This window comes from Microtus pennsylvanicus, chromosome 3 (assembly GCF_037038515.1).
Source record: "Microtus pennsylvanicus isolate mMicPen1 chromosome 3, mMicPen1.hap1, whole genome shotgun sequence".
NCBI lineage: Eukaryota > Metazoa > Chordata > Mammalia > Rodentia > Cricetidae > Microtus > Microtus pennsylvanicus.
Genome location: NC_134581.1, coordinates 15749527 through 15767070, shown reverse-complemented (window position 1 = coordinate 15767070; position 17544 = coordinate 15749527). Strand labels below are relative to the sequence as shown.

Sequence of the window (17544 nt, the reverse complement as noted above, 5' to 3'; positions counted from 1 at the left end):
TTTAATTAGCAATACACGGTTTTAAATTACTTACAGTGTTAAAATAACGAAACAGGAAACACTATACCAAGGAATTTAAGAATACAGCATGTACCTAGGATGCAAGATCCCTAGCTAGGTCCAACAACCAGCACCAAAACAAAAGGAAAGAAACTTTACTCTCAGTGCATATTTTTAGAAATTAAAATTAAATCGGCCCACTCACTGTTCAATGCTCTACTTCTAGAAATTGCACATAAATGCTAATTCACTTTGGGGTTGAAAAACATATGCTAATAATATAATACTATTTAACCATCAATTCAGACATAGCCTCTATAGTTGCCAGGAATTTCTATAGTATATAGTAATAGTACAATATAACAATATAATGTAACCTGACTAATTCTTTCTTCTTTGATTTAAAGAGAGAAAAGGCATTTAGTGAGACTAAAATAAGTTGTACCTTTCAAGGTTTCTTAGGGCTTACTGTTTGTAATGATCTTTGAGACTTTAGAATTTTAAAATACAATTTTTTAGACATTTTTAAAAGAAATTTTAAAAATTTATAAATTCATTTTTCTTTAAAGACAAGGTCTCTGAATTGCCATCCTAAAACTCATCATGTAGAGCAGGCTAGCCTCTAATTCACAGAGATCCTACTTCCTTTGCTACTGAATACTGAAATCAAAGGTGTATGCCACTATACCAGGTAAAAACTCAAATACATTTTTTAAATTTTTTTAATATTTATTTATTTATTATGTATAATAAATTTTATTATGTATAATAAAATATTTTGTCTGCATGTATGCCTGCTGTCCAGAAGAGGGCACCAGACCTCATTACAGATGGCTGTGAGCCACCATGTGGTTGCTGGGAATTGAACTCAGGACCTTTGGAAGAGCAGGCAATGCTCTTAACCTCTGAGCCATTTTTCCAGCCCTCAAATACATTTTAAGACTGCAAATAGTACTTTTTAAAAACTATCTCCTAGAGCAACAGAGTATGGTGGTACTTGCTTATGGTCCTAGCCAACAATGATGATGAGACAAAAAGGATCACTGGAATTCAGGAGTTTGAGGTCAGTCTATAAAACAAAACTGCACCTTCTTAAATCAGGCATGGTGGCAGATACCTGATTCCAGCACTTCAGAAGCATAAAAACCATATAACAAATTCTAGTCAAGCCTGAGCTATAAGAACAAAATAAAAACAGTGGCAAGAGAGATAGCTCAGGAGTTAAGAAAACCCAGTATTCTTATAGAGGACTTGGGTTCATTTCTCAGCACTCACATGGTGGCTCACAACTGTGTAACTTCAGTTCCAGGGATTCCAATACCTTCTTTTGGTCTCTCTGTAGGCACTGCACACATAGGGTGCACTTATATACACACAGGTAAAACATTCATACACATAAAGTAAAAATAATTTATTTTTTAAAAAGGGAGTGATGGTGCAGGCCTTTAATTCCAGGACTTGGGGACAGAGACAGGTGGGTTACAGATAGAACAAATAAATATTTCTGATCTCTGTAAATAACAATAACATCAGCATCTCTTTAGATATTAATTCTTTTTTAATCCTGTTACCTCTAATTGAGGTCTATGATTTGATGAGCTCCCTGAAGTTCAAACAAGAAAGGTAATCCTCCAAGCAACAAATATGAGAAGCAAAGATTAAGAGGTGTTTAGCGCCAGGTGGTGGTACGTGCCTTTAATCCCAGCACTTGGGAGACAGAGACAGGTGAATCTCTTAGTTCGAGGCCAGCCTGGTCTACAGAGCGAGTTCCAGGGCAGCCAGAGCTACACAGAAACATGTCTCAATCAATAAATCAAACGAAAAAACACACAAATGTGTTCATAGTAATATACTCTCTATATATAATCAATAAGAACTTAAAAACAAGCCAACTATGGGAGTGACAGTAGGTAAAGCTTCAAAATGAAGTTAAAAGGGAAGCCAAGAAATAAATCCTAGAAGATAAGTGGAGATCAAAAGGAAGGAAGCAGTTAAAAGGATCTGACAAAGAAATGAGCAGTTACTGGTCAAAGACATAAGACAAGATCGGTTTGGCTACAGATAATAAGAAGTTAAAAACTGCCAGGCGGTGGTGGCGCACGCCTTTAATCCCAGCACTCAGGAGGCAGAGGCAGGAGGATCTCTGTGAGTTCGAGACCAGCCTGGTCTACAAGAGCTAGTTCCAGGACAGGCTCCAAAGCCACAGAGAAACCCTGTCTCGAAAAACAAAAAACAAAACAAAACAAAAACAGAAGTTAAAAACTGATACAGAAAGAGGTCACACAGTCATAGACCAGCTTACAGTCTGATTTATAAGTTAGAAAAAGGAATTGGGGATTTCTTCCATATGAGGTAGACAGCTATATACAAAGGTTTTAGGCATAAGGATACCATGATCTAACAGGCATCATTTAAAGTTCATTCTACCTGTCACCTGCAGGTATAAAACCGGTCATGGAACTAGTAACGTATTCATTAAAAAAAGAAACTACATATTGAATATACAATCATGTCATATAACAAAAGGTCATTGTTTTTAACATCCTAAACAATTTTATATATGCATCAGTACCTTAAGTCTGTCAATTATGATTCTAGGAACCATTACAGCTAGCAAACTTAAATACTTCCTCTTTGGATCCTACACACTTATGTAATTTTACCTTGCTTGCAAACCTGACTATTGAAATGGAAATCGTTGAGTACTACAGAAACTAAAGAGTTTAAATGGCTGCTTTACTAACGATATCAATACTTAATGGAAGCAGTTCATGACACAAGACTGAAACTGAGGTTATCACCCTATAAATTAAAAAGCATATCTACCCTATAAATTCTATCTTTAGTTCTCAGAGAATATATCAGACACATGCAACAAACACCTACAAAATTAAGGCACACAAGAATAACATATCTACTCTTAGTCATGTTTTATTTAAAACAAATAATTGTTTTCTGAGAAATAATACTTCTAAGTTTCCTCTCTAATTACAGGAAAAAATACACTTGTAGATTTAAAAACCACATTATTTTAAGCACAATAATTTATTTTTGTGCTTTTCACTGCAGAACCCATGAAAAAAAAAAGAAGCTATCTCATTAGATACTAAAATTTCATTCCAAACTGGGCAGTGATGGTGACACCTTTAATCCCAGCACTAGGGAGGCAGAGGCAGGTGAATCTCTGAATTTGATGTTAGTTAGCCTGATCTACAGAGCAAATTCCAGGATAGCCAGGGCTACACAGAGAAATCCTGTCTCAAACCTCCTCCTCCGCAAAATTTCATTCCATTGTAACTTATTTAAAAGTTAACTATAAGGTCAGGTTAGTAGCTTGCCCAGCCCACACATAAAAGCCTGGGTTCAATCCTCAGGACTAGAAAAAAATTAATAATAATAACAGATTAAACAAATAATAAAAATGAACTATATCCTCCAAAATATGACACACTGTAATTTGAAGATGCCTTTAAATATATTACTGTGATTCTCTATATTCTATAAAATGTAAATGCTCTTCAATTCAAATTCTAGAAAAAAAAGATTGCCTTTATTTTTACTTACTTATTCATTGATTTTTGTTTTTTTCGAGACAGGGTTTCTCTGTATAGTTTTGACTGTTCTGAAATTCTCTCTATAGACTAGGCTGGCCTCAAACTCAGAAATCCACATGTCTCTGCCTCTGAGTTCTGGGATCAAAGGTGTACACCACTACTGCCAAACCAATTATTCTTAATCTATTTCATATTATGGAGTCCCAAAAATATTCAGCAAAACTTTGAGTGTGCGGAATTTCACTTGCCTATAGTAAGGCTTAAAGGAGGTGACCAAAGGTGGCAATCAAAATACTAGAAGCATACACAGCATTTCAGACTGCAGAGGTTGAAGAGAAAGCTCTTCTAGACCTATTCATGGATTTCGAAGCCTGAGCTGTGGCAGAATTCTTGTCAGAGCAACACAAAGTTGGAGAAACTACAAGTTTGAACAATTTCTCTGGTAAGCTGTTAAATTTCATTTTGAAACAATGAAATATGAAACTTTATATACAGTAAGCTTACTAAATTTCACTAGGCTCAAATATAAGCATCCCACCATTATGAAAAACATAAATAACAAGTTTAATAATTTAATCATATAAAACAGTCAAGGACAGATGCCACAGCACTCACTTTATATCTCACAGGCACTCAGAAGAACTGGAGCATGCATCCTCATTGCCCACGTGTGAATAAACATCCATACAAAGAACCACAGTTAAGACTAAAGCTGCTTGTTATTTGAAGACAACAACAGGAAACTTCTGAAAATCTTATTTGTGATTTCTTAAAAACAAAATTTTTGAGTAGCACATAATGCAGAGACATCTGTCCAAGACTCTTCCTAATCCAAGATTACATGCACATCAAGAGCTCACCTGTATTATACTCCTTCAACTGCAACTCTTTTACAGGTGTGCCATCAGAAGTCCGAAAAGCATTAAGAATCTGCAAAAATATGACATTTACACTAATGATACAAATTATAGTTAAATGCTAATGTTTATATTTCCCTACTGGTTTTCACTCTATACAATTTAAAGCAAGGATTATTTTATAAAGACAAATTAAACGATGTTGTAAGAATCTAGCAGAGTGACTATCTATGGTAAACATTAGAATGAATAGTGTTTTCACTGTATCTAGGGTAAGCATTAGACTAAACAGTTATTTTTTAAAAGTACTTTGACCTTGAAGAAGTCATTGTGGAAAATAGTGATAGTTTTCTGTGACTTATAGAATTGTTTTTCTGAGGGAGCTTTAAAGCCTTCGCACGACTTTGGTCATAAGGCACACCTGAAGCTCTTGGATTACTGGGTACTGAAAACAGTGCACAATAAAGACTAAAGTGTGAGGGTGTGGTGCTTTCCTTCAGAAAAACATATAGATTAGATCAGGGACTTTGGTATAAGGAATTTAATTAGGAAAAAACAACTTTGTGTAACAACCGATAAATATGCCTTTGTATGGCTGCTCAAGGTTCATTCCATCAGAGGCTGGACCTCTCTGCTGCCAAAGAGAGCCTAAAATTACATTTTGGAGTAACCTCTTTCTTTGACCAACTCACAAAACACAGAATGCCTGAAGAACCATACTCACTCTATACATTCAAAGGGTGATAAATAAATGAAGTTGGGCATGATGACACAGACCTATGATCCCAGCTAGCCAGAGCTCAAGGTTGCTAAACTCAATGTGAAGTGGTAGAGGCAGCATACCAAAGAGAAAAAGAAACAGAAACTGAATATACCATACATAGGCAGGAGAGCTGGGTTAATAATGTGGCTCAGGAGCCAGGCGTGGTGGCACATGCCTTTAATCCCAACACTTGGGAGGCAGAGGAAGGAGGATCTCTGTTGAGTTCCAGGCCAGCTTGGTCTCCAAGTTAAGTTCTAGGACAGCCAGGACTGTTACACAGAGAAACCATGTCTCCAGAATCAAATAAATAAATAAACAAACAAACAAATAAATAAATAAATAGAGTGTGGTTCAGTAGTGGAGAGCTTGCCTAGCATATTCAGGGCCTTGGATTCACACCCAGCACTCTTCGAAAAGGCAAAAAAGCAAGGCTTTAAAGACTACAGGTTTTGAAATATATATATATTCCAAATCTCTCTTTAATTGCTGTGTGTAATCTTTAATGCTTAATGGCTCATGTTAAAAATAATGCACTAAGTACAATCTAGTCCAGTCCAGGGCCTTAGCACTAGAACTTAATCTAGTTATTTGTTCTGTCAGGTTTGAGTTCAATCTAAAATGGCCCAATCCTCAATCTGACAAGATAGCTCAGCTGGTAGGGACATTTGAAGGAACAAATGAAGGGACACTAGCCCACTCATGCATGTGGCTTAGGCGGGTCTTGACGCTCTTCCTCTTTCCCTCTGCCTTGCTAAAAAACCATTAGGTCACATTCCTAAAGTTATTCACCAAGGTCTACTCCCTTATTTGACCTCTTCCTCCTGAGGCTGACTACCAAAATCCACTATCAAAAGCTCCCTTTGGTTCACCTAAAAAGCATACCCAATTAAAATTAACCACATCATCCTAACATGTGGTTTCATCCTTTCCTTACCTTTATAAACTGCCTTTTGTTTATGTGCCAAATCTGTCTCCTCCCTATCCAGAGGCAGTACTTTATCCCTCTGGGACAAATATACCCCTTTCCCTTGTACCCCCTCCATCATCCTCTATTTCCTTTACCACAGCAAATTAATCCATTCTAACAAAGACCTCCCCTTTTTCTCCTCTTAAAAATTACAGCTGCAAGGTCATTTATTATTGTTTTTTTGTCTGAGTCAGAAAGCAGCCACTTTAACTTTTCTTCCCTGCTTAAAAAAGGATCTTTCTGTGAAAACAGTATGGTTTGTGCCTAATCCAGGGTCTGGAAGGAAGATCCAACCTCCACCATGAGGGAGTCACCTTCATAAACAAACAAAAACACAAAAGAAAGATAAAAATAAAACCAAATTGTTCTCTGACTTCCAAGCATGCCGTGGTATGCAAACACTTGTTGCTACATACATGTACACACATAAAGAAATAAATAAAAATGTGATTTTTCAAAAGAGAAAACAGCCCAATCCTGATGACACTCTAAATCTTTTGTTGATGTCTGACACAGGATCTCATGAAGCCTAGACTGGTCTCAAATCCAGTAGTTCTTTTTACCACTTCTCAAAAATCAATCTCTCTCTCTCTCTCTCTCTCTCTCTCTCTCTCTCTCTCTCTCTCTCTCTGATTTTTTTGAGGCCGGATTTCTCTGTGTTGTTCTATCTGTCCTGGAACTTGCTTCGTAGACTAGGCTGGCCTCAAATGCTGCCTCTGTCTCCCAAGTACTCGGGTTAAAGGCATGCGCCATTGCCTCCTGGTTTATCTCTCAATCTTTTTAAAATTATATGGTATGTGTGTCAGTGTCTATGTATAGGTATTTGCACATTTGTCTGTGTCTATGTGTAGATGAGAGCAGATGCTCTCAGAGGCTAGTAAGGGGGTTTTAGATTCCCTGGAGCTAGAATTATGGTCAGTTGTAAGATGCCCAACATGTTCAACTTGAGACCGTTAAGAGAGCAGCAAGCGCTTTAAACCAGTGAATCATCTTTTCAGCCTCTACTGTCTATCTTTTGCTTGTTTTTATATTATTTGTGAAGGTAACAACTTTATAATACTCGCTGGTCTATTATTCAGAGCCTACCACAGTGCCTGGTGTAGGATACAGAAAGAATATCCTTAACAAAAAGTCTGGATCCATGCCAGACAGTGGTGCCGCACGCCTTTAATCCCAGCACTTGGGAGGCAGAAGCAGGTGCATCTCTGTGAGTTTGAGCCCAGCCTGGTCTACAGAGAGTTTGAGGACAGGCTCCAAAGCTACACAGTGGAAGCCTGTCTCAGAAAAAAAAAAAGGCTGGATCCAGGACGAAGCACATATCTACACAGCACACCAAAACGCACGCCAGCCAAAGCTACACAGTGAGATTGTAATTGTGTACCAAGAAAAAAAAAGCAAAACAAAATCCCCAAATCTCTGAAATTCAAAGTATTTCAAAATATGAACTTTAGATTTCAGATTAGGAATGTCAAGCTAGCAAATTTTACATAAATATTCCAAAATCTAAAAATCATAAAACTTGAAACACATCTGGTCCCAAGAACTTCTAATAAGAGCTTTCCAACCAGCAGTGGAGTTAATGGATTAAAAGTACTTACTCATAGGACATTGTAATAATTAAATGAACTAATGCTTGTTAGCCTTTCACGAAGACATAGTTTTACTTCTAATAATAACCTAAATAATTCTTCCCTAAATTCTGTCATAATTTGGCCAGAAATTCCATTGAAACAGAGCAATTAGGCACTCCCAGTTTTGTTTGTTTTTGAGACAGGGTCTATGTTGTTGTACTGGAACTCACTATGTTGTAGATCAGGCTAACCTGGAACTCAGAGATCCACCCAGTTCTGCCTCCTGAGTACTAGGAGTAAATATATATGGCAACACACCCGACCTGGCTCCCAGTCTTTACTACTGTAAATCAACTGCATCTTTGTGTATGTACTCCTGATACAACAGTTTCAAGAATGATTATCAAGTCTGAAGATCCCTGTCATGTGTCATTTTACAACACATCGAATAAGCTGTACATGTTATTCCAAAACTACTTCCTGACTTAGATACTTACTATAGTTATTCTAGATGTTACCTCTGGAAAAGGTAGGTTGAAAGAAAACTAATTACGCCTTCTCTGGTTATTTAGTTATCAAAATAAAGTGGCTATGTAGCTGGCCCAGGCTGGTCTCCTTTTGTGGGTGGGAGGTGGGAAGTACTGGGAATTGAACAAAGTAAACACTGTGTCTACAGTTCTTTATACCTATTTGGGAGGGGGTTCAAGGTTTCTCTGTGCAACAGGTCTTGCTGTCCTGTAACTTACTTTGTAGACTTGCTTTGTAGCCTCAAACTCACAGAGATCCGCCTGCCTCTGCTTCCTAAATGCTGAGATTAAAGGTGTGTGCACCACCACTGCCCAGTTAAACTTTTATTTTGAGACAGGGTCTCATTAAAAGACCTGGGCTGTCCTGATCTTATTCTACAGCCCAGGTAAGCCTTGAACTTACAATCTTGACTCAATCTCCTGAAGGGCTAAGATTATAGGCCTATACTACCAGGCTCAGTTCTGGCTTCTGTTACCAAGCCCAACATTGGCGCCGAATTGTTTTAGTTAGCATACCAAATAATAGGTTTCATTGTAGTGTTTTCATACATAAGTACACACATAAGTATCATTGTACTTGCTTATATCTACCTTGCCCCACTATCCATTCCTAGGGTTCAAATTTTTCATCTTCTGTTTCAGCATCCTAAGTACTGATTACAGACATCTATCACAACACTTGACTCTGTACATTTCTTTACATGCTCCTGTGAACCTGTAATTTCTGAAAGTGAATTTTAATTTTTTTTAAATTTTGAGACAAATTCTCACAATTAGTCCAGGTTGGCCTCAATTGTCAATCTTTCTGCATATTATCTCCGAAGTGCTAGAGTTATAGGCATGTGTCACCACACCTGGTTCTTTTTTTAATTGACAGAGACAGAACATATGCCTTACCTCTTCTTTTGTTGCATTTTCTGGCACCCCACTTAATCGAATAAGTCTGTTAGGCTTCTCCTCACTTGAGCCAGTCCTATAATCTTGATCCTTGAATTCAGAATGTAAAGTTATTTCACAAATAGATTTATTTTTACATGTAAAATAAAACCCAACATGAAATACAGTCAAGAAATGAGAACTTAAAATTTTCTCTCATTTTTTCCCTAGCATTACTGAATTATAAGTATGCTAAGAACAAGGCTTACTGAGGGAGTCTTAATATAATAAAAAAGCATGTTCTAAAATTCTCAAAACCTACTATTTGGTTACTAAGTAGTAAGATCACCAAGTGACAGGCAAGGCATAGTGGTACATGTCTTTAATCCTAGCACTTAGGAGGCAGAGGCAGGTGGATCTCTGAGATCAAGGCTAGTCTGGTATGCACAGTGAGTTCCAGAACAGCTGGGGCAACACAGAGAAAACCTGTCTTAAAAAAAAAAAAAAAGAAAACACACACAAAGAAAGAGATCACAAAATAAAAGAAACTGCAGTAGATATGGGTAAAATCTATTTTAAGATAATTTTCGTAATTAAATTGCAAGTATATAACTCTCCTCACTTAGATTTAAGAAACTTAACATTTAAGCTAATTAAGCTAGCTGTAAGAGGAAACTTGCAACATTAACATCATATCCTCATGACTGCAAAAACATTTCTAAGCATTCTCTAAGTGAACTTAAATAAGAAAATAAATCCCAAATCACAAGGACTCCAAAAGCTGTGAGACCCACTCCCCAAGACTGATAGTTTAAGATCAATTTATCACAGGTCATTTAAATAAGCACAATAAAACAAAACGACTAAAACACACATCAAAAACATGCTCTGGGTCAAGGGCCTTTCTCTGGATATTTAAACTCCATTATTCCATTTTCAAATACAAAGTTTGCTTTTGAATAGTTGTATAAGACTTGAGGGACTGAACATTTTGCATTCTACACTTCACCCTTGAGAAAAGTATTATGAACCACCTCATCAACATACCTGAAGTTCCTGTTGGGCATCTCGGGACATTTTGCCCTGTGGAAAAGACTTGTTCTGGCCATAGCCAAAAATCTGGCTTCCTGGCAACCTGTGATCCACATCACAGTATTCAATGCTTCTGTAATCAGTGTCTTGTCGGCCAAGAAAGTCCAAATCACCTTCTTCTTTAAACAGACCAGTATCTGAACTCTGCTGTTCACTTCCAGAAAGCTTTGGCTTGTCTTGGTTTTGAACCGGACTTTGGCTGTTCTGAAAGTCTGATGGAGATTCATGTTCAAAGGTTCCACTTTGTGTTTCTCCTTCTCTTGTTTCTGAATGCTCAAACTCTCCCTTCTGAACACCAAAAGAAGGCCTTTCTACTGCATGGTCATGTGTGGATTCTTCTCTCTTGTTCACATTCATACCAGAATGTTCTCTCTCTTGTGTAGAAGGCTGAATGTAATCCAAAATTTTTGGATCCACAGGAGGCATCTCCCTATCTTTAAATTCCATACAAGGTCCTACCTCTCTGCCCCTAAAATCTTGGTAAGTCCTAGAACGGTGTCTACCTCTGAAATCCGAATGTGGTGTATCCCTATTCCTAAAGTCTAGATCAGTAGCAGCTGAACCTCTGCCTCTAAAGTCTACCTGTGTTCCATCTTTATCCCTGAAGTCCAAATCAGATACATCTCTGTTCCTAAAATCAGAACGAGACTGATCTCTGGATCTAAAATCCAAATCTGATAAATCTCTTCCCCTAAAGTCTGCATGGGGTCCATCTCGGCTTCTAAAATCTAAATCATATGTGCCCCGCCCCCTAAAGTCAGATGGAGGAACATCTCTACTTCTGAAGTCAACAGGGTGAGAATCCCTGTCTCTGTAATTCATATGAGGTGTCTCCCTAGCCCTATAATCCATAGGAGTACCATCTCCACCCCTGTAGTCCATAGGTGTTCCTTCTCTATCCCGAAAATCCCCAGAATGTATATCCCTATTCCTGAAGTCCAACTGCGCTGAATCTCTGCTCTGGAAATCTGAGGATGAAAAATCTCCTCCTCTGAAATCATGTCCAGGTCCCTCCCCTCCTTGATAGTCACCATGTGGTCCATCTCTAGCTCCATAGCTGAAAGAATGCTCCTCTACATTTGCAAAGGGAGGTCCTGAATGCCCCTGGAAATCAAAGGGAAGTGAATCTCTGCCAGGAAAGTTGCCAGAGTGTCTCTCTTGAGCATGACTCTTAAGGGGAGGAGGAGGATAATCCCTGTTCCACCCGGGAGCAAACCTTTCTTCTTGGCTCCCACTGTAGAAACAAAGACAGCGTTATTCATATTGTCCAGAGAGTTTGAAATCTACACACCAGCATATTCTTCTCTAATCACAGCACATTCTTCTGTAAACACATTTTGGGGGGGCAGAGTTCTGTAACAAGGTCCTAGATCTGCAGAAAACAGCAAGTTTTGCTATTTTAAGACGAGGTGTCCGAGTAAACTTTTATGCTCCCATTTCAGAACACGAGGTAAGTCAACACAAGGTTTTCAACATGACTGCTGCAGAAAAAGCTTTCACCCAGTCCTGCAACAGGGAAAATCCGCAATACCAGATAAGCTAACAAAGGAACATGCTACAAAAATTCCCATTTTCTACCGTCAAGGAACTTAAAATTCCAAGGTCATCATGACAATTACTATACATGTGGAGTCAGGGAAATCAATGCAATTTTCTATTTGTTTGGTTGTTTTGTTTATTCTTTTGTTTTTAAGATAGGATTTCGTTATGTAGCCTAGCTGGCCTAGAAATCACTACATAGACCAGACTGGTCTTGAATTTGAAGCAATCCTTTACTTCCTGAGTAATGGAATTATAATAATAAGCAGCCATGCTCAGCCTCAAAGTGTAAAATTTCTTGTAAGTTTCAGAATGTGTCTTTCTCATTGATACACCCGATGGTAAAAATTCCAAAATTATTTTGTTGTATGTACATCAAGGATTTTATTCAATCCGATGAATAAAGGTCAAAAAGGAAGATTAGTTGTATATCTTCATGACCAGTAGTAGCACTAAACCCCAGTTCTACTGTGGCTCTACCTGAAGAACCCTCAGCTGGGTACAATTGTAACTACCCAACAGTATCGAAGACAATATCAATCAACCATAAAACATATTAAGTCATCTCTGCCAAGCTAAATTATCTAAAAAGTTTAAATCTGAAAGTGACCTAGAACATAATATCTTTAAGCATAATATCCATGTCCCAAGTAAAGAAGTTGACACACCGAATTCTAAAGCCTCGAGCTAATTTCAAGACAGGGTTTCTCTGTGTAACAGCTCTGACTGTCCTGGAACTTGATTTGTAGACCAGGCTGCCCTCATACTCACAGAGATTGGCCTGTCTCTGCCTCCTGAGTTCTGGAATTAAAGGTGTGGGCCACCAAAACCTGGCTCAAGCTAACTTTTTACTGCAATGAAACATTATTTTAAAAATACTAACAGTTAGAAAAGCAAACAACAACAAAAGTATAGTTGGAACAGAACTATAGACGGTTCAGTGGTTAAGAGCTCTTGTTGTTCTTCCAGAGGTCCTAGGTTTGGTTCCCAGCACCCACATAACAGCTCACAACCTCTATAATCCAGTTCCAGAGGATCTGACACCCTCTTCTGGATTCTTCGGGAAGCAGGCACACATGACATATATACATCCAGGCAAAACATACTCTCAATTTACATAACTCAATAAATAAACAAGAGTTGCCCAGTCTTTCATACTACCAAACTCCCTTTAGCTAAACACTAGAGCATTTTACACATTTTGGCTTTGGTCAAAGATTAAGGGACAGTCACACATGGTGGTAAACACCTATTTTATTACTTGGAATGTTGAAGAGGATAATCCTGAATTTAAGGCCAGCTTCAGCCACAGAATGAGACCCTGTTTCAATATACCAAAAGATTAAGGAATTTAAATAGGCAATTAGGCACCTGGGAATCCCAGAGAGGCATGTGAAAAAAAGGTGTGTGTGGGGGGATGACTGAAGGGCTATCTACTACTTGGAAGTACAACCAAAGCATGGAGATTTTATCAGGACCAACTGAAGTCTCTCCTCCCCAAACACAGAGATTCTATCATATGACCCTTCTGAGCTCAAACTACACCAACATACTAAAACTCAAAAGACAACCGACTCTAGATCACTCAGTTCAAGAGATCGGTTACAATACCATCAGCACTTCCTTTGTACCTTATTTTTAATTTATCATTTATGTGTTTTTAATACATACATATAAACATACAAACATATCCACATACATCTCACACACACACATAAACACACATGGGAGGGGTGCATGTATGTAGAGGCCAGAGGAGGACATTAAGCATCTTCTATGGCACTCTATCTTATTTTTTGAGACCTGATTTCTCACTGAATCTGAAGCTCACCGTTTTAGTTGGGCTAGCTGGACTGAGCTTATAGATCATTGTCTCCACCCTCTTGACACTGGGTTAGAAGCACGTGCTGTTGTTTCTCGGTTTTTTGAGACAGGGTTTCTCTGTGTAGTCCTGGCTGTCCTGGAACTCCCCCTGTAGATCAGGCTGGTCTTGAATTCACAGAGATCCATCTGTCTCTGCCTCCTCTGCTGGGATTAAAGGTATTTGCCTCCACCACACTGCTCTTTTTTGTTTATTTTTTAATGTAGGTACTAGAAATTTAAATTCAGGTTCTCTTGATTTCTCAGCAAGCACTCTTGCCCAGTAAGACATCTCCCCAGATGTCTTTCTTACATCTCCCCACCAAACCCTTTCATAAAGTAAATAGAAATTTAAAGCATTAACACAAACATTAGAACAATGTACAATTAATGGATTTTCAGAACATGACAATTTCTATTGGTTCTCAATAATACTAACAACAATTATGTCTTCGTGGTTCATCATAAACAAGTTTAAATATTCTTCATAAGGATAAAATTTAACATAAAAATTAGAATTTTATCATTAACCACAGTGTCTCCCATAGTTAAAAATCATTCAAGTCCTACTAATTGGCTTTCTGGAATACTTAAGCTTCCTCAGACACTCGTGGAATGACTGCAGAGGCATCTAAAAGTATGCATTTTCTCACCAGAACGCTTCCAGCATTGTCCTTGAATACTACCATGAGGATTATCTTACCCTCAACTCAAGCAGATCAAGAGTAACCTACCACACTACAGTTCTTATATCTATATTTTATAGTTTAATCAAGAAACAATTTTATTAAAAATAAAACAGCAGTAGTGCCAAGATTGGTGACCCATGCCTTTTACCTCTGTGAATTGAAGGGTAGTCTAGTCTACATAGCAAATTCCAGACCAGCAAGGGCTACACAGTGAGCACCTATCTCCAAACAAAGAACAGTAGTGGGTATAGAAATTATTTTAAACTATAGTAAAACAACTTTACGAGGAAAAGTATCTCAAAGAGCAAATAAAAGTCATTTTCCTAGAAGATACCTATTTTTGTGAGTCTCCCAAAAATATCTCCCTCTGGTCAAATACCTTAAAAATTAGGGACTTATCTCTTAGCCAGAGATAGGAAGATCTCTGTGAGGCCAGCCTGGACAGACAGCCAGTTCTAGGACAGACGGCTGAGAGATTCTGTTTTGAAAACACAAAAACAAAAACTCAAGTACTCAGAAGACAGAGTCAGGAGTCCTGTGAGTTAGGAGGCCAGCTTAGTCTGCATAATGGGTTCCAGGCCCACTATGGCTACAAGTGAGACTGAACACACACATGCCACACACACATTCCTAAAACACATCATGTAAGAGCTATGTGTGATAGATGCCTGTGACCCCAGCATTGTAGAGGTTGACGCAGAAGGAATGAATTCAGTGCCAGTCTGAGCTACACAGAAAGACCCTCAAAACAAAAACAAGCCAGGTGGTGGTGGCCCACACCTTTAATCAGCACTCGGGATTTAGAGGCAGGCGGATCTCTGGGCTGGAGACCAGCCTGGACTACAGTAGAGTAAATTCCAGAACAGTCAGTGATGTACAGAGCACAGAGAAACCCTGTCTCAAAAAACAAAAGAAAAAAAAAGTTCTTAAATATAGGAAGGGGAAATGGTGCAACAGAGCCAAATCTATCTACTGTTTTTTGTTGTTGTTTTTTTAATTTTTATTTCATGTGCATTGATGTTTTTGTCTGCATGCACGTCTGTATGAGGGTGTCAGATCCCCTGGAACTTGAGTTTCAGACAGTTGTGAGATGCCATATGGGTGCTGGGAATTGAACCTCGGTCCTCTCAAAGAGCAGTCAATGTTCTTAACCACTAAGCTATCTCCCCAGCCCTAAAATTTTTGGATGATTACTTAATTCTATAAGAAATAGTCTGACATACAAAATAATTATCCATAAGTAGACTAAGAAGACAAACAATAATCTAAATATTTTTATTTATTTACTTACTTACTTACTATGTATACAATATTCTGTCTGCGTGTATGCCTGCAGGCCAGAAGAGGGCACCAGACCTCATTACAGATGATTGTGAGGCACCATGTGGTTGCCGGGAATTGAACTCAGGACCTTTGGAAGAGCAGGCAATGCTCTTAACCGCTGAACCACCTCTCCAGCCCTAATCTAAATATTTTTAAAAGTTACATATAAACACTGATTTAGACTGGAGCTTGGCAAACCTTTTATATTTATTTATTTACTTTTGGTTTTTGAAAAAGGGTCTCTCTACATAGCCTTGGAAGTCCTGGAACTTATTACGTAGACCAGGCTGTCCTCAAACTTACAGAGATCCATCTATTTACACTTCCCGAGAGCTGGGATTAAAGTTGTGTGCCACCATGTACGGACAAACTTTACACTAAAAGCTAGGTAGTAAATATATTGGGGCTTTGTAGAGTATTCATTAGCTACCACAACTATTCAACTCTATAATTACAATATGAAAGCAACAACACACAATTTGTAAATAAATGAGCATGGCTATGTTTTGATAGTAAGTTACTTCCAGTGCTAGAATGATGGCTTAGTTGTTGCAATCATCTACATGGCAGCTCCCAACTGTCTACAACTCCAGTTTTTAGGGACCTGATGCTCTCTTCTGACCTCTGTGGGCACTAGGCACTCATGTGGTACACACATACACATACATACATGTGAGCAAACACTTATTTATTTATTTATTTATATTTTGTGTGCATTTGGTGTTTTGCCTGTATTTATATCTGTGTGAAAATGTCAGATCCTCTGGAACTGAAGTTACAGACAGTTTTGAGCCGCCATGTGAGTACTGGGAACTGACTCTAGATCCTCTGGAAGACTAGTCAATGCTCTTAACTGCTGAGCCATCGCTCCAGTCCCTAATAAAATATATATATATATATATACACACTAAAAGTATATTTTATATATATTTATATATACACATATACATAATATACTTTTAGTAACACACACACACACACACATACATATATACTACTTTGAGAGGCTGGGATTAGAAAATTGCTAGTTTAAAGTCAATATGGATCATTTAAAGAGACACAGTCCTAGCATTAACACTAGTAACACCAGCTCTGAGGGTTCTGTCACTCTCCTCTGGTTTCCACACACACTTACACAGACATACACGCACATAAACATACACTAAGCATTTTTAAAAGTATTCCTACAAAATGAAAGCATAATCCATTTATAACTAAGTGCTACCACCTTTTCCACTCTTTGTACCCAACAACCTCTAAAGTTGGCATTTGTGTAGCTTAGAAAAGCATATCAATTTCAAAAGCAAGACACAGCTCTACAGTCTAGACATAAATTGATGAAATTAATATAGTTTTCAAGGTTTTACTTTTATATATGTAAATATGTGTATATATGTAAGTATATGTCATCTGTGTGCAGGTCCCTGAGGAGTCCAAAATAGGGAGTGGCATCGCTGAGAGCTGAGTTAGCTTACAACCTGTAGGTGGTTGTAAGCTTCCTGATGCTTTGGTTTGGGGAACCAAACTTGGATCTTCTGCAAGAGCAGCAAATGCTCTTTAACTGCTGAGCCATCCTTCCAGCCCCTTAATGGAGCTTTCATAAACTTAAGCACAACATATTTTGCAAGATTTCAAAATATATACTGCTTTGTTAAAATAGATAAAAGAATTAACAAGCGTGAAGAAGGCAATTCCAGCTATTTGGTAAGCTGGGACTGAAAGACCAAAAGTTCAAAGGCAGCCCAGGACACACTGTAAAACCTTATCTTGAAAGTAAGTAAATAATCTCACACCTGGGATGCTAGAAGGATTCCCACAGCTTCAGTGTCCATCTGGGCTATGTATTGAGCTCAGGTCAACATGAGCCAGAGTGACACAACTGTCTCAAAAACCCAAAACAGATAAATAATTCTAGCATATTTTTAA

At 38.1% G+C, this 17544-nt stretch overlaps 1 protein-coding gene across 9 annotated transcripts in view; it reads right to left on the bottom strand.

Annotated features, from left to right (window-relative positions):
• Positions 1–17544, bottom strand: part of Rbm6 (RNA binding motif protein 6) — a 120081-nt gene that overhangs the window by 85331 nt on the left and 17206 nt on the right. For 4 of the 9 annotated variants that reach the window (XM_075964667.1, XM_075964671.1, XM_075964670.1 and 1 more), the window contains exons 3-5: positions 10163–11441; positions 9137–9226; positions 4415–4484 (exon numbers count right to left, since the gene is read on the bottom strand). The exons of 2 other annotated variants lie outside the window; for them this stretch is intronic. In XM_075964667.1, the coding sequence (XP_075820782.1) occupies positions 4415–4484; positions 9137–9226; positions 10163–11441 (1439 nt within the window). Of the gene's footprint in view, positions 1–4414; positions 4485–9136; positions 9227–10162; positions 11714–17544 lie in introns of all 9 variants that reach the window. 3 more of the 9 variants (XM_075964668.1, XM_075964673.1, XM_075964672.1) reach the window with 2 other exon arrangements.